The sequence below is a fragment of the Amaranthus tricolor genome, chromosome 7, assembly GCF_026212465.1.
Source record: "Amaranthus tricolor cultivar Red isolate AtriRed21 chromosome 7, ASM2621246v1, whole genome shotgun sequence".
Taxonomy (NCBI): Eukaryota; Viridiplantae; Streptophyta; class Magnoliopsida; order Caryophyllales; family Amaranthaceae; genus Amaranthus; species Amaranthus tricolor.
The window spans coordinates 12217168-12242546 of record NC_080053.1 but is presented as its reverse complement, the minus strand read 5'-3'; the positions used below and the strand labels follow the sequence as shown (position 1 = coordinate 12242546).

General features: G+C 33.1%; 1 protein-coding gene across 1 annotated transcript; it reads right to left on the bottom strand.

Annotated features, from left to right (window-relative positions):
* Positions 1–393: 393 nt before the first annotated feature.
* LOC130818753 (nifU-like protein 4, mitochondrial) lies at positions 394–6904 on the bottom strand. Its single transcript, XM_057684949.1, has 6 exons — positions 6351–6904; positions 5985–6146; positions 4744–4919; positions 4142–4245; positions 3938–4049; positions 394–893 (listed from the first exon to the last, which is right to left on the bottom strand). The coding sequence occupies exons 1-6, from the start codon at positions 6571–6573 to the stop codon at positions 834–836; spliced, it is 837 nt and encodes a 278-aa protein (XP_057540932.1). The 5' UTR covers positions 6574–6904; the 3' UTR covers positions 394–833.
* Between the last annotated feature and the right edge of the window lie 18475 nt (positions 6905–25379).

The following is a 25379-nucleotide window of genomic DNA, read 5'->3' as shown; positions in this document are numbered from 1 at the left end:
TATTTTTGTTCACTGTTATTAATAGCGAACAAAGTCTTTGACTTTTATTGACCTTGTGATTGTTTGGTGTTAGTAATAACAAACAAAACCAAACCACAACTTTAAAATATTCGTGTTTATTTTGAGAAATAAATTTTCCCAATGCATAGTTGAAGAATTTTTTGTATAATTTTGCTTATTTGATTCAAATTCTCAATATTTTTAAAATTTTCAACCACATTTTTAACTTTATATTTTCATCCATCATATTCGCTCTCACCTCCGGGGCATATTTAATGGGATTATAAAACGAATTGTTCATGTCAAATCAAAATCTCGTTGAACCAATATTATGGTTTATGGATAACTCGGCCATACCCAATTTATTAGTGATATGAAGAAAAGAAACAAATGTGTTCAACACAGCTTATTATAATAGTTATTATTTATAGTAAGAAGAGAATAACACCTATTATTTGAGTACAGAATAGGCTCAGGGAATCGGAGGGAAACCAAAATTGAACCCCAGTCGTGCCCAGGAAAGAGGTACTTGCTACGATATAGACAAGATCTGATTCTCTCCTAAAAACACTTGATCACATTTATACAAATCTTTAACATTTTATAGCTGGGACTTGGGAGGGTGTGGGAAGGAACAAAAAAGTCGCTTGCTTTACTTGGTCCATTCTTTAGAGTTCACCCCATACTTTACCGAAAAGCTCACTCTGGGAGAATAAAAGGGCAAACTCAAGGAAAGAGAGCAAGTAAAAGAAAAGTCCTCAAAATTATAATCTAAAAACTCTCGCCACACCGTTATTTAAGCTTTTCTTTGCATCAAACACGCAAAATCAGCTCTACTCTAGTGCAGCAGCCTCCGCTTCCTCAGAGTCAAATTCTTGCTCCACTGATTTGACCTGCAAGTATATTGATCTTAACATCAAACCTAAAATAGATTCATTGTTCAACAAAAATTAAGGCCGGGCATACAACACAGTTAACATTAACTTGAAGTAATCAAAAGAAAGGTTAAAAGGAAAGATTGATGAGCAGATTGCTCCCATCCAATCCAAACACTTGAAGGTAATTGCTTTATGCATTCTATCAAACTCGGCCCAGAAACTCGATCATGGTGCTCCATTGTTCTCATACAAAAACTTTGAACATTTGCAACAACATACGTTTCAGTAAACGACTGAATCTTTGCAACAATGCTCTCCAACTGAACCCCTATGTTAAGTTATGAATTCTACTTGGGTGTACTAAATTTTAAAGGGCTACACATTTTACGATAGGTAAAATGTATAATGCATCCTGAAATACCCAAAAGAAGAAAAGACAAACATTTCCCATGTTTTCTAGTGGAACCGGTAGCTCATTTTAATTCTTGAGATGAAAGTCATGATCACACTTAGACATGTAGAAACCTGCTGACATTTGTAACTAAGAGACAGACAATTCCAACAAAGATAGCAGTACGGCTTCCTGTTAGAAATTGGCAAGATTTGCAAGTGCCAAAATTAGGAACAATATTTACCCACTGCCTTCTTGTAAAACGACAGAAAATATATTATAAGAGGCTACTTTGTGATATCTTATATATATGATACTTCTACAAGGCATCAGGAATGCATCACAGTGATAAACAAGCAAGGACCAGCAATACAAGACAGCCTCTTACTAGTAATATACAAGAATGCTTCCCGAGAGAATTCTTTTTACCACAAGTACATCAGCATAACTATCAGGGTATGTAAACAGTTCTTTTAACTAAGACCAACCAACTTTCATTATTGCGTAAAAGAAAAGATCATATCAACCACGTTGTACCCATATTGTGGGCGTTTCAAGGACCTCTCCTGGTTTTTGCCAAAAATTGGCGGTATGGCAAGTGGCAACCACATCATTCCTAGTCACTTCGAATGTTACCGTCATGCAATGGAAACAACATTTTTACATTATTGACTCTTTTTCTTTTCTTCAGAACAGTCAATTTTGTAATCTATAAAGATGTCAACACTAAAAAGGAAATGTTTCGAGCAACAGTATTGTGGCACAAAAGATCATAGCAAGGTTAGATATTAAGGACCTCATTCTTAGTGAGTCTTTCAAAAAACTTGGCTCAATATTTCACATTAACACAAATAATGTTTGAGATGTTAAGCATAGAATTCACTGTTGGTGGAAGCTCAAATAAAGAGTTGCAACCAAAATATTATAAGAGCGAAATCTGCTACTAAGGTTAAAAGAGAAACCTCTATCACACTACCGTTAGACCAACAATACTATATGGGTTACATTGTTGGACTTTTAGAAGCGATCAGCATTGGAAGATGGGAGTAACTCTCTTAAAATGTATGCGTGAACATGCTTAAAGTATAGAATAAGAAATAAAAACATAAGGGTCTTGGATTCACATATATTGAAGAAAGAATTTGTATTGATTTGATCAATGTGCAAAAAGACCGAAAGTACATTAGTTACTTGAAGGTTGAAACTTTGAGGAGCGAAGAGAAAGAGGTTGATTGAAAATGAAGTGGATAATAGGAGTGAAGAAAGATGTAAAGATTGAGATTTGTAGGAGCATATGACAATATGACAAAAGATAAGAATGAGTAGATGACGAGAATATATATGGACGATCATTCAAATCAATGTTCTTAGTTGTAGATGACTATTAAAAGATAAGGTTCAAAAGAAGTACTATACTATTTGCTAGCAACAATCTCAGACTTTGATTTTCTTTTTTTTAATTCATGTAGTTAGCCAATTTAGTTGAGATTAAGACTTTGGCAATATTGTTGTAAGGTCAAACATAGAAAGGGTAGAATAAGAAATAAAAACAGAAGGGCCTAGAAGTCGTATATATTGAAGAAATTATTTGCATTGATTTAGTCAATGTGCAAAAAAGACCGCATATACATTAGTTAGTTGACGGTTGAAACTTTGAGGAGCGAAGAGAGAGGTTGATCGAAAATTACATGGATAATAGGAGTAAAGAAAGATGTAAAGATTGAGATTTGTAGGAGTACATGTTATCAAAATAGATAATGCAAACATAGAAAGGAAACATCTCAAACACACCCATGGCCCACCAATCATTACGCATGGAAGAAGATTGGGAATCTCTCTAAGTAAATAATCTCCACGATTTTGCCAACAGTACCTATCCAAAGATTGATCGACTATCACTGGCAATCTGTTCTATGTTTAACAATTTTTAGTTCCTTTATCTTCTTATACATTTTCGACCGAAGTAGCTAGATGTTTTAAATTCGCAAAACATTCTCAACAGAAGGATGAAAGAGATAATGCTTGATTTTTCCACTATTGGGTATATAAAATCAATGACCCTTGAGAAAAAATATGAAAGATGAATCACTTGTCATTTTGTGAGTGAGAAAACCAACTTGAAAAATAACCTTAGTACTTCGCTTCTAGCTAAACATATTTAAGAAATGCTCATGATTAGAAAAAAGAGGTGCAAAGAAGAGTAAAGTAATGGAGCTTTACTTCCTACTAACATTGGAATTTTGAAAGATATACAAGCATTCTATGTTAAAAGTTACAAGTTACAAGTTTGGATGTTCATCGGTCACACATCTAATATCAACAAAGAAATTTCTGAGAATCTATGTTATGCAATTTTTGCTATGACTTATGAGAAACAGTCTATTAAAATTTTATGCGAGAAATGACCTTCAATCAAAAGGTAATGCCCGGAAAACAAGTCACATTGCCACATTCCATCGAGTGATAATTAATTACAAAAAAATTTGAATAAAAAAATTTTAAAAAGGTTGTTTCTTGTAAATTTCCCATCAAACAATTCAAGAAAAGTTTCTGCACACATACTGCAGTTTCCGGTCCACAACAGAATTTGTATTTATTTCAACGAGAAAGCAAGTTTCTAAGTTTTATAATATGAAGAGCATAAACATCGATAGGACTGCGAGCTCACCTCAGGCACATAGTGCATTAACATGTTCTCAATTCCAGATTTTAAAGTCACAGATGAACTTGGACAGCCACTGCATGCTCCCTGCATTCTGAGTTTCACAATTCCAGTTTCTCTGAAGATGAAATGAAAGTGTCAAATATAATTATTAGTAAGAGTAGACAGAAGAAAATTATGTTCAAGTATAAGCACAAAAGAGAAACATACGGGTCAAATCCTCTATACACAATATCGCCACCATCATCCTGCACCGCTGGCCGTATGCGAGTCTCCAATAATTCTTTTATCATAGCAACAGTTTCTGAGTCATCCTGCAACATAACTTAAGAACTATGAGCAAAGATTCTAAAACTGATAAATCAGAAACTACCATATCCTTCAATGGGATTTAGTCTTTTATCTGAGCCTAAGAAGAGTTTCTGGTGTTCTTCCTAGTCCATAAAAAATGATATTGAATGCAATTACAAATTCCCCAACATATTTATAGAAGGTATTAAAGTAATTTTGAAAAAATGTTAGTCATATAGATCAGCACGAGAATTCACTGTTTGATAACTTTATAGTTTGGATTAATGATGGCATAAACCAAAATTCATTGCGATAGGTTGTCCAGGCACTCCAGATCATAATCTGCTGTCAACAGCCTTATAAGATGAAAACTACAGTCAGATTACTTACCCTTCTGATTCAACATTGGTCTAAATCATAGTTTATATATACAGAAAAAAAATCTACTTATGCACATAACTCCATAGAGAATCCATCACAAAGACACAAACTAACAGAAGATGGAAGAACCAAGCGCATACATCATGAATGGCAGTGTCCTTCGCAGCTGCAGCATCTTCATCCAGGAACAATGGCTGACCAGATGTGTAAAAATCCATAATTGCAGCAAAAATCTCTGGTTTCAAAATATCCCATGATGCATCATCAGACTTTGTTACAGTTACGAAATCAGATCCAAAGAAGACTCGTTTAACACCTGTACAGAGAGAGTAATAGCAATATAGTTATTGAATCCAATCTCCAATTCAGCACATGTGCCATGTTAAGCAGCAGAAAGCAAGCACAACAGTCCACGGCACACAGAATGAAACCATTCTTTTTGTGTTATGTTTTGTTTACAATGAAATTCACTTTACCTACTCTGACAAATACCACAGAAAAAAAAAAGGCTGCTCTGAAATGGAGCAAATGATATGAAATTGTTATAAATAGACACCAACAGTCAATTATAGAAATAGCTAGCAGAAAATTGATAGGCTCTAAAAATACTTAAACACTCACGAAAACAAAATTCCTTTTGAGACAGGGAAGAATCCACTGAAGATGTTAAGACCAAGTACACCAGATAAGCAACAAGCAATCTCATGAAACCAAAACAATGAATAAAAAACAAATTTCATACTTTCAAGTCCAAAATCAAAAATATTGCATATCAGAAAAATAACAGATTAAATGATCATCGACCATACTCAGATGATCAAACTCTTTACAGGTGTGATATGAATCTAGCTCATCTTTCTCTGATTTTATCTTTATTGTCAAGCTTAATTGGCGCTTCACATTTGGTGAATGACTTTTACGGCCTATTTGGTTATTGGTATTAAATGGTGATAATAGAAATGATTGGTAATGTATTGAATGAATTTTCCGGAGAAAATGAGATGTTTGAAGTAGCACAAGTATGATCACTAAACTTGTAAAGAGATTTTTCCCCAAAATTACACTAAAAATTTTGTTTAACATTACCATCATTTGATACCTGCTACCAAACAAGCCACAAGACATAGTGTTAAACTTTATTAACTTAGTTACAGAGTCATGAGAATCTCACTACATAAAATTTAGCTTAATTAGTTTGCTTTTCTGTGAGTAATTAAACACACCTTGCCCATTAGATGGAAAAACCTTTCGACCTCAAGGAAATCAGAGAAGCAATCTTATTCCCTATCCGGGCTGATGTTTTTACTCTAGAATTTTTTCAAAAGATGTAGGGAAGTTATAAAACATGACTTTCTCCGATATACTTGTATAACAAACATACCATCAATTCCAAAAAGAGATTTAGCTAGAGGTGATTTCATGGCAATACGAGCATTTGGAAAGTCTGAACTCCCAATTTCCATAACTGGCTTGCCCGGATAGAACATAAGGGATGCAGGATTAGGCGTGGGCTGCGTTTGAATAAACATCGTCCTCTTCTGCACTGTTGACTAATTGAGTTAATACAACATCCAGAATCTTGATTAAAAAAATTTTAAATTAATAACAAGCAAACCATCAAAACATCAAATTAAATTTTCAAAGAAAAAAGAATCTTGATCCTTAATCTAAATTCAAACCTGAAGTTTATGTATCAGCAATTAATCTTCGGTAAGATAATCAGTAAAAGAGAGCAAAAAAAAAATACCTAGAAATGGCGCCCATGGTTTGTAGCTAAAAATTATGAGAGGTGAATTCTTAGAAGAAACAAAATTGGAAGTTAAGGAAGAATCGGAAGCATGAAACCCAGATGACAACGCCGATGAAGATGTGAATAAGGAGCGAAAACACACGCATCGATTACTGGAAGAATTGTTTTTCACGGCGACGAAAGCTTGTTGAGCTAATCTCAGCTTCCTTAAAACCCTCATTTTTTTCTAAGCCCTAATTCTGAAGGCGTCGGAGAATGAATTGTTGACGTTGGGAAATTATCAAGTGCAGTACGCAATCCCAAATTGAGCAATTACAAGAAGCAGTATAGTGAATTCACATTCGGGGATAGAAATTCAGAGTTTAAATTAAATCTTGAAAGCGTCAGATTCAACTTTCATGCGTGACCGTAGGGAGATTTGGAAGTGGTGGTGACTGATGAGGAGAGAAACTGCAGTCTGCAGGTGGGAAAGAAAGTGGAAATTTGACAAATTTGACGATTTAATCCGATCCAATTCCGACTAAGTTCTGATTAGACTTGACATGTTTGTATTCCCTCTCTCCGTTTCATAATACTAACATTTTATATTTTTAGCAATTTTATATTATTTGTTACTCCCTCTGTTCTTTTTTGATCTTTCACTTTGGGTTTTTTATATATAGTAAGGAAGATAGAATCTTTGAGTTATAATGGTTTTTTATATATAAAGTATGAGAGAGAAAATAATTATAAATAAAAGAAAAGAGGTACATTAAAAGAAAAGAGGGTTTTAAGGGGTAAAAAATGGGATAAAAACTTTCTAAAAGTAGAAAGTATTCTAAAGTGGAAGAACTTTTAAAACTACCCGTTATAGTAATGTGGAAGATCAAAAAAGAACGGAAGGAGTACATTTTTATTTGTAATAATAAAACAATAATATAAATATCTAAAACTTCCTAATCAATTACCATCACAAAAAGACAAAATAATAATAATAATAATAATAATAAAATAAGCAAAATAAAAAAGATAAATTAAAACAATAAATATCTCACCCTATTAAATCCTACCACATGGGGGTGATTTATTAACTTCACAAATAACCGTTATTTACTAAGACCTTCTCATAAATATCTATTCTACCTCTATTTTTATTGAATCTTTTCCCATATTATGGCTAAAAAAAAAATAATTCTCACTTTGCATTATGTGGGAAAGTATTTCCCACAATACCGTCCACGTGGAAATTTGTTTTTTTTTTTCCAGACAAAACTGCCCCTTGAGATGGCGGTTTGCCTTAAGCACCAAACCGCCATCTCAAGTGGCGGTTTGGTCCCTGGTAAACCGCCACTTCATGTGGCGGTTTGCTTGTGACCTGAAATTTTTTTTTCTTTCATTTTAAAATAGTGAACGCAACATGCATTAAACTAGTTCAATACCATCTATTCCATAATAATCAACTACGAACCGGCTTGATTTGAAAAAATTAATTATGAAAATAATGCAAAGATATATTACAATTATGGAAAGTCATACAAGAAGTTCAAGTCATATAAGAATATACAAAGTTTGTTAAACTACAACCCCCGACCCCTTTTGCTTTGCGCACCGGTGGATGATGATGGTGTGAACTCGTCAACATCCGCAATGACATTAAGAGCAGGAGCTCGTCGTTGACTAGCATGTTGATACGTGATGATCCTTTGCGGAGGCGATGGATGTGGAGGAGGAGTGGTGATGGAAGTTGGAGGAACGAATGGCGACATAGTACCGGATGACAATGGCGATCTGGAAGACCGACCTCGAGTAGATGAACGCTGGCGACCTCGTGTGGACCGAGAACTGGATCCTCCAAAAGAGCTACCTCTATGGGCTGAACTCCTTGGAGAAGGAGTGTGGAATGTGTCATCTACCACGACAATGATGGGTGGAGTCGGTATGAGGTACTCATACCCCGCTTGACTCAATGCATCGGTCAATGACGCGCTGATGGAGCCAAGGGTCTGAGAACATACCCGATACCCCACATCAACTGGCGATGTAGTGGCCCCTTGAATCGTGTCATTGCACTGTATGAGCACCGATCGGATACGCTCAGCCTGTATGTTATCATTATGTTGTTAAAAGACTGACATTAAAGTATTACTATATGTTATGAGTGTTGAAAGAAGACGTACCAGTAACGTAGATGTCGGATGGTAATGTGATCCTGGCTGCGTAAATGCGGTGTTCGTTAGGCGTAATATGGACATACACCTGTACCAACTCATGTACATGCCAGTGCTATAACCTGTGAAGTTATCTCCTTGAACCAAAAGAGATGCTCGGTCATTCCACGCATCTACGTGCGATCTATGTCGTAGGACGTAGTTCTTGTCCCCAGTCCTTCGATCGATCGCATGTAGTTGAGGTTGGGTGTCACAGGCATGCGGAATAACCTGCTCCAAACTAAATTGACGCATGACACAATCTGGAAGATGTAGCTCGACAATGTCAAAGGAAATAAGTGGACAACGCAATCTCCAAATCTCGTGGCCCGATGTACATATGTGCGGTAGAGCGTCCATCTTAGCCGCTGTGTAAGGCTGCCATGTCATCTGTAATAGAAATCAATATGCTCAGTAATATATACAATTTATTAATAACTAATACAAATAGTAAATGTTAATAACCTGCTCGTCCCGTTGTCGATCAAGTGCGTCTCTATAGTAGACGAGAGTATGTGGGGAGTGGGATCTCGAAAGATATACGCGAAGCCAGCTGCAAACAAATGAACATTGTTTAACATTTTGATGTATCATAAAAAAGTGCAATTATGAATATGATTAGTGAGTTGAGTGTTGCTACCTTACTGCTAAAGGATCCATCCCGCGCCGATGCTGTGAACCTAACACCGGTTCAAAATCATCCGCGTCGTCTTCCTGATCATGCTGCCCGTCGAGTCGAATCATCCGAATAATGGGCCTCCCTATATGAATGTGCTCCCATGACCATATCTGTAACAACATCAAGCAGCCACCAATGTCCTTGGCACCCTTACGAGATGCTCGACATAAGTTACGATATAGATACGCTAGGGTAGCACTTCCCCAACTGTACTCATCTATGCGCTCCAAGTCTCCCAGTAGAGGGAGATAGATCAACAGTACCGAGTCGCCGCTCTTGTCTGGAAACAAGATGCATCCAAACAGGTACAAGATGTAAGCTCGCGCATGTCTATCAACCGTCACATCATCTGCGTCATCCTCCAACGCGCTAAAATGCTCTCGGAGCCAAGTCAGCTTCAATGACGATCCAACGATGATCTTCGGCTGTGTGCGGTCTTGGGGGTTTTCAGGCCAAACCTCTAGTAGCTCATGAACTAATGCTGGAAGGTATGAGTCTCCGGCCTCCACCTCTCCACATCATCTGCCATATCTTGCAACGTGATCGTTGCCTCGCCAACTGTGAGGTGGAAGGTATGAGTCTCCGGCCTCCACCTCTCCACCAATGCAGTGATAAGAGCTCGATCGAGCTCTAAGCCTCACCCAACAACCTATGAATGTATCTGAAACCAACTAGTTCGACTACCTCTAATACCCTGTCATCCACCTCCCACTGTAATGTACTCGCCTGGTAGTGCTAACGAGTAACCAATTGGGCAGTGGAGCCCTCCCACGCAACTACGCTCCTGTGTGTCGCCTGAAGCGTAAGCACTGATGGATCAACTGGGCCCGGCATCGCCATGATCGCTGTTACGTGTTTTTCATCGCCATAAGTGTTATAAAAATCATAAAAATATCATGACTTCCCTCGCATTATCCAAATTTGCAACCAATTCAACATGTTTTCAATGGGATAATAATCTTTCATGTGATTTGCCCACCAATTTCTTACCAATTTGCAACCAATACACTCTAACGGGAAGTGTAAATTTGAATACAAAAATTTGTGATACTAAGGTATTAGAACACTTATTATAAGGTTCATTTCAAATATAAAAGCTAAAAATACCATGAATATATACAAAAACCATTAAACTAACCCTACAAAGTAATAAACTTTCATTGAAGCATTTCATCAAACACTTTATATGCATACAAAACAAATCCTAAAATTCAACTACAAATGTGTAAAATGTAAGCTTAAATCATGAAAACAATAGAATGTAACAAAGAATTAACGTTTTTATAACTTCAATTCAAAACAACAATGAACAAAAAAATAATTTGTATATTAGGGTTTTATTTATACCTTAAATGAGGATGAAAATGAACTAGTACACAAGGAGAAGAAGGGAATGTAGTTGATTAGTTTAGTTGAATGAGAGGAATTGTAAATTTGGAGTAAATGAGAGTGAAGAAATTTTTTTTTTAGGGTTATACCGACAGCAAGAAGGAAGAAGAGCAAAATGAAATGCAATGAAGAAATGTCGAAGCTGCTATTTTGTACTGCTACAAAACTGCCACTTCAAGTGGCGGTTTACTAATTTTTTTTTTTAAAAAAAAAAAAAATCCACAAAACGCCATTTCAACTAGCGGTTTAGTTCACATTCTTAAACAAAACCGCAATTTCATGTAGCGGTTATATTAAAAAATAAATAAATAAATAAATAAATTTTCTCGCACCTATCCTACGTGGACGGTAATGTGGGAAATAATTTCCCATTTGAAGCAAAGTGGGAATTAATTGTGTAATTTGCAATATTCTAGGAATAGATTCATTTTTATTCTACCCAATCCTTAAATATCGCAACCCTTTTCATTTTATCACCACTCTTGAGGAAATTACGAATTTGCCCCTGGATTTTCAAAAAATTACAATTTTGCCACTGAACTTGAAATTTTCTATATATACCACACTCTGCACTAAAAATTTTCTTACTACACTTAGAACAAACTTACAAAAGCAAATTTTTGGAGCAAAAACTAAGTTCAATCCGCAAAAAATTAATCGAGGTAATTTTTTTTTGAATGTAATTAATTTAAATTAAAAAAAAAACAAGAGTGAATCGCCCTGGGCGATTCAAAATATTTTTTTTCGTTTATTTTTGAATAATAATAATTATTTTTAATTATATTATTATTGTTATTATTATTATTATTATTATTATTATTATTATTATTATTATTATTATTATTATTATTATTACTGTTATTATTATTAATATTATTATTATTGTTATTATTGTGGTGATTGTTATTATTTTTATTTAAAAGTTTTTATTTTTGTCTTGATTATTAATTTATTATTTAAATTTTGTTTGTTATAATAATTATTATTATTATTAAATTTTTTATATAATTTTGAATACTGATTTTATTATTGTTGTTGGTGATGTTTTTTTGTTTTTTTTTTGAATTTAATTAATTTAAAATAATTAAAAAAAATTATGAATCGCACAGATCTGGGCGATTTGTAACAACCGTTTTTTTTAAATAATAATAATAATAATAATAATAAATAAATTTCAGAAAATTAAAAAATAATAATAATAAAAATTAAAAAAAAAAACATAACTCCCCATTAACAATAACTTCCCACTTCTCCCTCTAAATCTTATAACTAACTTCACTTACCTATTATAAATTAAACCAATTAACCTTAATTTCATTCACATTATTACCCAAGCTTCCTTTTCCTCCTACAAACTACTTCCTCCATCTTCTAATTGCTTAAAATTCAGTCAAGAAAACGCAAGATTTCGATATTAAAGATAGCGGATTCGTAGGCAGAGATTATTAGGAGCGTACGTTGTCTAGGATCGCGTGACAAGGTAATTCTCAATGTCCATCTAATTAGGACTATCCCGTTAGTATTATGTGCTAAGTGATAATTAATGTGTTTAAATGGGTGCATGATTTGATATGACATTATTTCGTATGATATTATGTTTTATATATTCTCAAATTATATTTACTATTATTTTTGTCAAACTTTCAATTTATAATTATTATTTTGATAAAATTTATACCATTATTTTTGTATACGAAATTAGATTCGGTTTAATTTGAAAAAAAAATACTTATAATATTATTATTTTGATGAAAGTTGTATTATTATTTTAATGATGTTTTTAAATGCGATTGAATTTGGGAGAAATATATTATGATATTAATATTGCAATTGAATATTCTTCAGATATATTTTTGCTGGAGAAATTTATGATCCTAAAATAAAATAAATAATGTATGTTTGATTATATGTTTGTGTGCTCGCGACAAATTATAAAAATCTATTAAATCACGTAAAGTGTAACTTGAGGGAAATGAAGCTCTTATATTTGTTGTGATCCAAGTATAAGGGTGATGAACAGGTTGCCTTGTTTGGTTAGTATAGTTGCCGACAGGTATTATTATTTCTGATACTTGATACGATGTTTGGTCTTCCTTCAATTTGTTGTGATCCAAGTAGAAGGGGTGTGCACACTAGGATTCCCTAAGACTACTCTGCTGGCCTTGAATTATTTGGGGTGACGACCTCTTGATGAAGTAGGTATAGGGGTAAAGCCTCGGCTTACTGGCGTTCTCGTTCCCTCAAATTAAAAATTAATTATGTATTTGTCATTATTAAATATCAAGTTAATAAATTTTTTTTCTTTTAAACTCAGCTATATATTATTTTTTTCTAAAATTATTTTCAATTTGATTATATTTTATTTTTTAAATCATTTTCAAACTTAATCGTTTTACGGGATGGAGTTGGAATTACTCAATTTCCTGATTTTGGGAGTTTTTCCCTTGTTTTTCTTGCATTCTTATGTAACAGGTTATTGATTGCGTGGGAATCATGGAGTGAGGATCACCTAGAAACATAGCTTTTGTTAGAGTCGTATTTCAGTTTAAATTTTACCTTAAGTTGTTTAAATTTTATGTGGACATAGATTGCGTTTCAGTCTTTTTTTATGTTGTAAGACCCTTTGGGTGTATTTAAAATTATTAAGTTATTTCTTAGTTGTTAAGCCTTACATTTATTTTATTAGAAATAGATGTGGCGGTAACACTCCCATGAGTAGGTTTTGGCTCATGTTTTTCATTAAAGGTATTTTCAAAAGTCCGACCTATTCTGAGGGTGTTACACGATTGGACCCCGGTTCAATCGCCAAAAAAACCGCGATTGAACTAGGGTCCAATCGCCCAGATCTGTGCGATTCATATTTTTTTTTAGTTTGTTTTAGAATAATAATTATTTTTTTTAATTATATTATTATTGTTATTATTATTATTATTATTATTATTATTATTTACTGTTATTATTATTAATTTTATTGTTATTGTTATTATTGTTGTGATTGTTATTATTTTTGTTATAAAATTTTTTTTTGTTTTGATTATTAATTTCATATTTTAAATATGTTTGTTATAATAATTATTATTATTAATAACTTTGTTAATATTACTGTTATTATTAATTATTGATTTTGTTATTATTGTTATGATTATTATTATTGTTTGTGTTATTATTGTTATGATTATTATTAATGTTTTGTTTTTTGTTAATATTGTTATTAGTATTATGATTATTGTGAATTTAGAAAATTAACTACAATAATATTATTAATAATCGTAATAGTAAATATGTTGTAACATTGTATGTGTTGGTAATAATTATTTAAATTTTGTTGTTCTAATTAATCTTTTTTTTCATGTGGTTAATTTAACGTAACGTTTGATTATGTTCATTTATTATTAATATTTACTTAAATGATTAAAAACTATAGTAAATGGCCGGTAATTAAGGAAAAGGAAAGGGTTTTTTTAGACACTTGTTGAGAGGTAATAGTTCTAGGCCTACCTTACTCAGAGGGGACCCGCATGAGAGGGGATAATGAGTTCTGCTAGGAGGGCTAGGCAGGAAGAGGCTGCCAGACACAGTATTGCCCAAAGGTCGAGTGCGCTGGACCTAGTGCGAACCCTTGTTGAGGACCAAGCTAGTAGCATTCAGAGTAGTTGGGGGGTTTCCAGTGACGATGATAATGATGTTGATGATGTTGAATACGAAGCTTCTGACTTTCGCCCAGTCGACTGGCAAGCATTTAAGGGGCATGGCCCTTCATAGTCTGTACTTAAACTATTTTACATTAATGATTTTATTTATTTATCATCAACGCTAATTACATCATATTTAATTCATGTTCACGTCAATGCTTTTATTAATTTACATTGTGACTATACACAATGAATGTTATCTACATTTTCTAACGCAACCACTATACACAGTAGTATAACTATGGACTATCTACAAATTGAACCTCGTGTATAATTTCTATAATACAATTGAATAATGATTTATACAACACGTAAGACTATGGACTATATAAATTTACATCATAGTCAACGGTGTTATTACGTGGTGGTGGTCGTGGCCCGCGTAGATTATTCCACAGAATAATCCTAGTAGTGTAACAAGAGAGGCAATCTCGATACATAATTAACATTTAATAATAATGTTTAATACAAAAAAATATTGCGGAAGTCTCAAAATGCCGAATTGTTAAGAACTTTAAATCATAAAACTAAAATTGTTTAAAACAAAAGTAAAATATTACCTCTGATAAGAAATATTGTTTGCTCAAAAAGAAAAAAAAAATACATCATCATCAAGTGATCAATAAAGATACAAAAAGCAGCTAAGTTCTCGATAAATAGTAATTGCTGCGGCCTGGATCGGATCCTGAACTAAATCCTGCAAAATGGTGCCATCCATGATACGGATGACAGCCGATTGAATCGGTCAACGCTTAACGCCGAGCATAACTTCCTATCCAGCTCAAAATACGGAAATTATACGCTACATTTACGAAATAATAATTTAAGTACGAACTTATACTTAATTGACACCACCGTATATTTTTACCATGTTCTTTTTCTGTTACATACTTTTAAGTCATTAAGATACCATTCTCGATCCTTACAGAAGTACGTCATTGCCACTTATACAATTCGGTAATCTTAACACTTGAAAAAGTTCATTTGGTTAATACTCATAACTGTACCATGCATCATAGCATCAACACTAATCAAGTTTATCAGTGATCAACAAGCACATCAATATGACACCTGATATATGTAAGGGTCTGGTTAGGTGAGAACCGTAGTCCTAAACCCTAACTATGGTGGGAGTCGTCACCCCTCCAATACGATATTTATGCTCGAGCTCTACAGGATAGGTAGCGAACCCCCTGTCTTACACCGCATTTTACGTGCCGGCCAACACGGACGCCGGGATTTTACATGCCGGTCCATGGTTCGACATTACCTTACTATCAGGGTCATTCAATCAATACACTTCACACAAGTATATCACATTTTTATTACTCCAAGTTGACTTTGAATTTGAATTTGACCAACCTAAGTGGTAACTTCATTTATTTAATATAATTCTTAATCGTTACGTTTAATTCACCTTTACGTCTTTATATGTTCATTACTTAATTTTTACACATTAAATTTTATTTATAACTTTATTTTAATAGGTCACTAAATTCACACTAATAACTTAATATTTTATTAATAGTCTCCAAATTAGTATTTTCCACAAGTAGCTACAAAAATCTATTTCTCTTGAAATAAGTCCCCAAAATCAAAATTTCCAACTTTAAAATAAATAAAACTTTATTCTCCTCACAAAATCAAACATTCTAATTAAAATTCAAGTTAAACTGCAACCTTTGGATAAGTTTTCAAAATTCAACAAGTTTACCAAAAATAATTATTTCAAGTTTGAAAAAACAAGTAAACTTATTAGATTCGCAAAAATCAACATTCTAGTTATAAAAGAAATAAAACTTATAATTTCACAAAAATCAATATTTCACACATAGTTTAAGAACAAGTTTACTAAAAATACTTTTACGTCTTTTTATATAAATTTTGGTCAAATAGTTAGCAGATAAAATATTATTTTGTACTAAATAATTAAATGTCACAAAAGTTATTATTATTATTTTTTTTAATTATGAAATCTCATATATTCAAGAAAAACACTTCAATATTTAATAACTTATAAAGCTTTCTCAAAAATAACTTTTAAGATTTTATTTTAATATTATCACCAAATAGCTTATAATAATATAAAAAAAATAAATCAAACTCTTTTTCTTTTTAATATGATAATGGTCGAATGCCTATAAGTATTTCGGAGCCTTTTTTCACTAATAAAACAACTTCATTTAATTTATTATAGTAAATTCAAGATTTAAATAATTAACATAACCACTAAAAAATAAAAATAAAAAACTTAACACAATAACTTAGAAATTTACTATAACTTTAAGGATAAACTTAAATCTCAGAATAAAGTATAATATACAATATTCTTAATATAATCATACTTAGTAAAATACGTTCATAAAATAACTTACTACCTTATAAACTAGTTTGAAGGCTAACATAACATATTAATACAAAATTCTAACATAAAATAAATTCTTAAATATAATAACATTTCTAATGTAACACATAACTCATAAATATACTAGCACTAGTTTATAACATAAATCATGCTTAATATCACTAGAATATAATTTTGCACTCAACTTTCTAAACTTGTTCAAAGATTATTAGATTAACATACTAAAAATACTTTTAGCATACACATACTTAATATAATCTTGATCATAATTTCATTAAACTAATTTCCACTAAAATATATCAACATATTTCATACTTTGCATATTATAAAGTAAATATAATGTAAAATTTCATAAAAAGAGTAGGGTAAGAAGTTATACCATACTAACACCAAGGATTAGTACTAAGTACTAATTAGAAAAATAATAAGAAATAAGATCTTCCAAGATAGATAATAATGCTCCAAAGATAATTAATCCCAACTCCCAAAATAATGATGATGATTTAAGCTAAGTAAAGAGTGTTCTAAGCTTCATGTTCTTTAATTTCTTCAATTAATAAAGGTATTAATGTAGTAAGATTTTAATGAAGTGAAAATATAAGAAAGAATGTTAGAAAGATTTGATGATGGTGGTGTAAGTGATCTCATGGCTAAGGAGGGTATTTATAATGGGTTTGGGCAACTTTGTAGTTCATTAGATTGTATGAAAAATAGTGTTAGGAGTATAGAAGAAGGTTAACTTGTGTAAGTGATTTAGAGTGTGTAAGTGAATGTGTAAGAGTTGGAGTGTGTAAGTGAATGTGTAAGAGTTTGGAGTGTAGAAGAAGGTTTGCTTGTGTAAGGAAATTGTGATAGCTTGTGTAACTGATGAACATCATGGGTTACCATAGAAAGGATTTTGGTTCATCAAAATTTTGTTATAATATGTACAAGTGAATATACTTTAAAATAATGGGTAAATTTGATCATGAAAATATGTACTTTATTCAAAATTTTGCTTAAACTATACTTAATGTTAATAATAAAAATACGACTCATTTTTATGTATAAAATAATTATATCAAAATTATAAGGTTAAGTAGTAATGTTAATTTAAGGAAGAAAGTTAAAAAATAACGTTTTACAAAACCGTGAATATAATAATAAAATTTTATTTTTCATACTATAAAATAATAAAATAATATTTTAGTGCTTATAAAAAGATTTTAAACAAAATACTATTTTAAAGTTTAATATTTGAAAGAAATTACAAAATCGGAAAAGATTTAGGAATTAAAGATGGTTTGAAATGAATAATCAAAGGATTAGAGATTTGATTTGAAAATTCAGAATAATTAATCGGAAGATTAAAATTAAGAATTTTGAGTCTGTTACAAGTAGTGAAATGTGTTTCAATATGTCTGGTAAAATTGTCAACTGCTTCTCTCCAACGTTGATGGATGGGCGGGAGTGGGGATGAATCGTCGTTCATTAAAAGTTGAACAAAATGATTTCCATTCACCCAACATATATGTATAACTTTATTCACACTTTGCACGCCCGGTGCTTTCCTTAACGGAAGAACTAAACAGTTGTACATCGGGTCAGCGTTAGCTGAAACATTATAAGCAATGTCAATGTTAAGAAATGTAGATGCAGAGTATAATGCCATCGGTGCGTCCATCCAGTGAATATAAGGAGCAGGTCCATCGCATGTGACCCTATTCTGAATATAACATCGTCTAACGATTCCTGGGACAAATACAAACTTAGGTATTGCGCTCTATTCATTTGCATTTCCATACACATAGCACGTCATAAAAGAGGCCATGCCTCCTCGCCTCCCAACTCTGTGACGGTAATAACTCTGAATCCATAGTTACCATCACCTAACACATCAATCCAGTCAAATAAGTAAGGAGGAATAATGAATGGGATGTGATTAAGCCATGGAAAATCTGAAAAATCACAACCTCCTGCATCATCTGCAATTATTGAAGATAAGGTTAATATAAGATGTAACAAAGTGATGTAAACAACGGAATGGAAAGTCATGTATCAGATAAGTTGAAAGTAAACTTAATTCCAACTGAAGATTGCGTTTCTCGACCACTGGATCTGCCACTGGATCTCCCCCGGGAGGAAGTGCTAGACCCCCGACCTCGAGAAGATGATCTACTGTATTCAAATGCACTTTTATTTCTTTTCATGGTTTCGCTTGTGCTTGGTCTCCCCTTTCTCGGTGGACTTGCGTAAGGCTCAGGTATTTCGGCTCCATCAGGGTGTAGTTCATACTCAAGTACCTGAGACATTCGTCGTACAACTGCGGGATCAGATTTTAGAACTTCATCGACTAGAGATTGAAAGTACTCTTTGTCATCGGCGTTCGCGTATCGTACTCCTTCGCTGGTTTCATCTCCTATCTCTGTGTACCTCAAAGTACTCCAGAATGGATGAATGTTATCCGCATACAAAGCACCGTGTTTACCGATAGACATATATAAATAACAAGCACACGGCAATCCATGGTTTTGTTGAAGTACACAACCGCATTTGTTTAATACAAAACCACCCAATTCTAACATACGGTTATATTCAAGCCGCAACTGCTCCAAGGCATAGACAGATACGTGGCGATATAAAGGTCTAAAGAAATGCTGTCGCAACGACCTTGCTACAGAAGTCATGGATTCCTGTAGCGCTTGTCGGATCTTGGCTTGCTGATTTGTCATCTGTGCGTGTGCCCTTTTAAACAGGGTATCAAAAGAGCTATTACCGCTACCAAGGTAATACTTGAAAGACGAGTGCTGGCTTTCGACTCTGCTGGTAGTCTGGTTACCTATGTGTAAAACATCATTTTTCCACGCACGCACAAATTTCTCTCTAAGTGGAATCCATGTTCCAGCCAAATACCGAACAACCTTTTTGTTCCTAACCGACCACGTATTCACGATCGCTTGCCATCTCTCTTCAAATTTGCCGATTGTAGAACTTTCAACCAAGGGGTTCCATCTACCTTTCCTGAATATTTGCCCTTGTTGATTTTTTTTCCCCCACACAACTTGTCCACCATGTTCTCCACGTCGTTTGCAATATGCCAAATGCATAACAAATGCCGCACATCTACATTAAACACAACATTGAACGTAATTAAGACATATTCAATAGATAGAACGACAATAATTAATTAACAAAACCTTTTTACCTAGGAAGACGTCACGAATAGCTGCAGATAAACCTTCGTCTCGATCGGTTACAATGACGCTAGAAGTCTGAGCTGTGCCGAAAATATCTCTGAATCCCTGCAACACCCAAGAATACGACACCGCCGCCACATCTCGCATCAAACAGAACGCAACCAAGAAGTTGTGATTGGTTGGCGTCATTCCGATCACTTTACATAGTGGCCACTTTTGTTTGTTCGTTTTGTACGTTGTATCTATCAGCACAACATACGGCCACGTACGTATCATTTGGATAGAGATAGGATTTGCAACTAATAGTCTGCTCAATTCCCCTTCGCTATCCAAGTCTGTCCAGACCACGTAATTAAGTTCTGTGGCCATATAAAGACAGTGTTGAAGGGGAGTCCTACCCTCCATCTCTTCTCTCCTTATTCATTGCCTATTATTATATATCTGATTCATACTAGCATAAAACCAGGAAAATTATCTCTAATAAAATTCATAATAAAGGCCGGTTGCACTAAGTTGTCGTATGTGCTCCCGAATATCTGCATTGATCCTATTTGCCCTTACATGACCATCTCTGTACACTAGGACACACCCTTACCGTCGAAGGTCTTTCTTTTGGTTTACGACTACTTCTACTTTTAGAACCAGGTCGGGCGGTATTATCTAGATTATGTAAATCACCCCTAATATTACCATAACGGTGACATCTTAAATACACACTAATTCTAGAACGTCCTTTTTTTTAATAAGAAGCACGTGTAAATTGAAAACCAATTGTTATTGCTATCGCATTGGCCCAACTATGTAATTCATTTAAGGAAATAAATTCCTTATCCGTAGCAAATATACCAGAGTAATCTACGTTGTCATTTTCAAACTCCTGCAAATGTTAAATACAAAATAATACAAATGAATTACAATAATAATGAAAATATAAATAATAATAACAAAAAAAAAAAAATAGTAATACTAAAAAAAAATAAAATAAAATAAAATAATAATAATAATAATAATAATAATAATAATAATAAAATTAATAATAATAAAAAAAACGTAAATAAAAAAAAAATATTAATCGCATTGTACAGTGGAGCAATTGATGCATAAGAATGCTACAGATGTAAGATGACAAATCTTTTCTTGACCTCTTTTTTTTTTTTTGATGGATGTATATAAATACAATACATTAAAGGGAATGATGTATCCTAATCTATGTATTAGTATCAATGTAGAAGGTAAAGAAAAGAAGAGTTGCAGAGCTTGGTCGTCCAGTATATTGCAGCAGTTTCTTTTAAAATCCCATGTATGAGTATCGCTTCTCTTTCTAGATACTGCTCAAACTAGACTCGGCCTCTGCTTTTTCATTCCCTTCTTGAAGATAGCACAGTGATTTCTCTGTACTTGAAGTTGCATTATTCCGAGTCTTATTAAACATGTTCAGATCGCCACTCTATTGCTTACAAAACTCGATTCTCTGCATACCTGATTGACTTTTTGCATAAAGTTCAGTGTGAGCTCTATGCATATGGTCTGCTTCAATAGGAAAAGCATGGGATATAATTAACAATAATGTGGTCATGGGTTACATGATCATTGCATTGAATGAATCTAATGCTAAGATTATTCTATCTTATAAAACTACAAGAAAGATATGGAATTAGTTCTTGTTGTTGTTGTTTCTTTTGCATTTTTATGAGGATTGTTTCTTCAATTTTCAACTGTGTTGGTTTATTGATGATAAATTTAATTGTGGGTCTTCAACTACAATTATTTATCCTTGTGTCTTCAACTTTCATTTTAATTAATTAATTTAAATAAAATAGGATAACTTGAGGGAGCGCGTGCGAAGCACATACCCCACCAACTAGCTCTTGTAAAGAATTTGGAAGGGAAGAAAAGATATCAAAAGGAGACAATGAATTGAAGAAAATGAAGTAGAATGCCTTTATATAGACATTCTGATTTGCTGGGTTGTAAGGAATTGAACATTTTGACTTTTGGTGAAAATACATAATTTTGGTGGGAATGTGTATGTTTTGGTAGGAAAATCTTGTTTTGGGGGAAAAATCATTGTGAAATCAAAAAAATTTCCCTTTTTGTAAGTAAATTAAATCAGAATTTGTATGATTACACATGTGCTCACCTTTTTTTAAGCAAGTACAAAAGCTATTTTTCTTTTTTTCCTCTTCAATTAAGAATTGTAAAATGAAGAGTATAATTGTAGTTTAATATGCTGAGCCACCTTTCCTTAAATTATGTGTCCATGCAAATGAAGAGTATTTTGCAAATGTCCCGTTTACTTTTCGTCATTAGTCACCAATCTCTTTTAATTCGCATTTTATTCATTGTTACGGTCTTTTTGAGAGATGCGTTTATTTAGGTCGGCCTAATATATTATTAGAAAGAAAAAACTAAACTTAAAAACAAATGCACGTGCTATAACTTGTGTTAACCTATTTTAAGTTGGTGTTTTAACCTATTGGAGTAGGTATTTTAACTTAGTTGAGTTGGTGTTTAAACCTATTAAAGTAGGTATTTTAACTTATTTGAGTTGGTGTTTAAACCTATTAAAGTTGGTGTGTTAATCTATTTGGACTTGATGTTATAACATGTTAGGTTGTTAATCTATTAAAGTTGATATTTAACCTATTTGTATTGATGATTTAACCTATTTAAGTTGATATTTTAACATATTTGGAGTGGTGTTAGGAGAGAGAACTTCAAATGGACTACTCCACCACTAAAGCTTAATTTTGATTCTACAGTCAACCGAGAAGGAAAAAGTGAAAAAAATAAGACATTTGAACAACTTATTTCCCAAAATAAGCTTCGTGAAAACTTATTTCCCAAAATAAGCGTCCGTACATTCAGACCAGAGCTTTGGATAAGTCGCTGTTAGTAACAGCGAAAGAAGGAAAAAAAAAATTAAAAGACTTAAGTCGCTGTTACTAACAGCGACTTAAGTCGTTTTATTTATTTTTTTTATTTTTTTTTACGAAGTAAAGTAGCCGTTGTTAATTAGAAAAATAGTCGTTAATTAGCAACATCCCTATTTGAATATGATTGGTTGTTTGTTTTTGATTAAATTCATACTACATTCTTGGCGGAATGATTCATCGCCGAAAAGTCTGAGTACTTAACATCAAGGCAACGATAATAAACGTTTGCTAATACGATTAAAATATATACATGTACACATATATTACAAAGTATACACAAAAGTCAATATGTTACAAATTCTGAATATGTACAAGTGTTGAATATATACAAAATGTTACAAATTCGCCTGCATCGTAAGGACACTAGGGTCGAGCGGGCCTGGAGCTACTAGATCCATCTCTCCTGCAATTCAACAATAAGTAACCGTTATGTATTCTAAAAATAATTAAGAAATACTTAAATTGTTTACTTATGTTATTTATTTGTTTGATAATCTTTAACGTTTATATAATCAAATTCAGGTATTGTTCACCTTGACGTGCAAGTTCTAGTGTTGTGACCGTCACTACCACACCGTCGACAAGCGTTGCGTCTCCGCGATCCTTCGTCCATTTCGTTCGTGATCCTCTTGGACTTAGGTCTTCCTAATCCACGCATGTGATCTGGATCGTGTAGCACCTCAACACCGGTGTATTGAGGCCATGACCTCTTATCAATCAACGGCAAGAATATAGATTCATATGTGTTGACATAGCTCTGGGTCGTGTAGCAGGAGTCCACAAAACGCTCGTAGGATAAGTGTCGTTTAATACATACGGCAAGAACATGAGAACAAGGTAAGTGATATATGGAGGGTTTGTTACAAGTGCATTTCATCTCTCTCATATCCACGCTTTGTATGTTACCACCCTTAGCGGATCCTCTATTACCGCGTCCAGTCTTAACTTGAAAAAGGCCTTGTCTGTAGTCAAATGCGATGATCTCATGGTAGTTTGCCTTCTCGGTGTTACGGGTGATAATTTTAGTTCATCTGATATTAGATAACTGTTTGAAGGTTAAAGTGAATGGGCTTTGGGCTTGCTGTTATGTGAGTCTTGGCCCAGGAAAATATTTGGATTTTTTTTTAAGTCGCTGTTAATAACAGCGACTTTGGGCTTTTAATTTTTTTTTTTCACTTTCGCTGTTACTAACAGCGACTCTTTCCGAGGCTAGGCTTGGATGTACGGACGCTTATTTTGGGAAATAAGTTTTCATGGAGCTTATTTTTGGAATTAAGTTGTTAAATAATCTTATTTTTTCAAATTTTCAACGAGAAGAAACGTAAAAGGGATGGGCTTGGTGGCTTGAGATTCATCAATTTATCAATAAACTAGGCATTATGCAATAAGATTATTTTCAAAACTAAGTGTGTAAGCCTGAAGTAAAAAAAAAACGTTGTTACCATCAGTATTTTTCATGAATTATTTATTTATTTATTTATTTTTTTCTTTGAATTCATTCTAGGAAAAGTTTGACTGGATTTAACCATAAAACGCTGCTACTAACAGCTTTTTTAGCTGTGTTTCTTTTAAAATGAGGAAAGAATAGGAGAAGATTAGAGGGAAATAGAGGATAAAATTTCAAATGAACAAGATAAAAATTAAAATGGGAAAATGGGGGAGATGAGGCAGAAATATGAAAGGGGAAGACACTATTTCCTTTAGTGTTTTCATTTCAAACGAAAACGCTGGACCCATCAGCGTTTTCCTTGAGCCCTAAACAAAAACCTTGTTGCAATGAGCGTTTATAGATAAACGCTTATTTTTGAAAATAAGTTTATCTGAAGCTTGTTTTGTGTTTTTTTTAAATGCTTATACTCTTCAAATATTTGATATTCATTGGGAACACGTACAACTTGGATTTACGAAAGCTGATGCAACTACGTGGGCAGTGAAAATGGCAGACTGGAACACATTGATTATAAAAGGGGAAGCCAATTATTTGGTCTTTGCTTTTCTACAACCTATGAATTGGTGTTTTTTTCATACTCAAACTATGCTGAATAATGTCATTTTGTGCCACTAAAAATCTAAAAATTTAAAACTCGTATATGGATTTTCAATATTATTTTTTTATTTACCACATTAATATATGAGCCTACCTTTCACTTGAAATAAGATTAATAAGATTCTACTTGCAAAAAATAAAGTAAAAATTACGTTTAATTTTGAATCAATTAAAACTTAATTACCTTTAAATGGTGTCAAGTGTCAATTATAATCAGGTACATTTGATTTGTTTCATCTAGCTTGAATTATCGACAGAAGGCTAGCTAGGTTTGACCAACTCTACAAACAATTAACATCTAAGGGGTCACCTGGAATCACACTACTAAATAGAAGAGTAAAATATGTGGGGCTATATTTCCCACAAAATGCTATTCAATGTTCATTTAGTGAGTTTGGTTTTTTTTTTTTTTTTTTTTTTTTTTTTTTTTTTTTGATAATTGCTTTTGTTTTGCATGCGTTAGTGCATGTAGAAGAGTTATAGGTTAGTGAAAAGAGTGGATAAGAAAACTATGAGAAATAAGAAGAAATAAGGAGAGGGATAAAAAGGAAAGGAG

What these genes read in the sequence shown, in the direction of transcription:
- LOC130818753 (XM_057684949.1), bottom strand. Translation starts at nt 6,573, where the DNA reads ATGAGGGTTTTAAGGAAGCTGAGATTAGCTCAACAAGCTTTCGTCGCC. An exon ending in ACCATGGGCGCCATTTCTAG is followed by an intron (nt 6,147 to 6,350) that starts GTATTTTTTTTT and finishes ATTAGTCAACAG; the next exon opens with TGCAGAAGAGGACGATGTTT. An exon ending in AGGACACTGCCATTCATGAT is followed by an intron (nt 4,246 to 4,743) that starts GTATGCGCTTGG and finishes GTTATGTTGCAG; the next exon opens with GATGACTCAGAAACTGTTGC.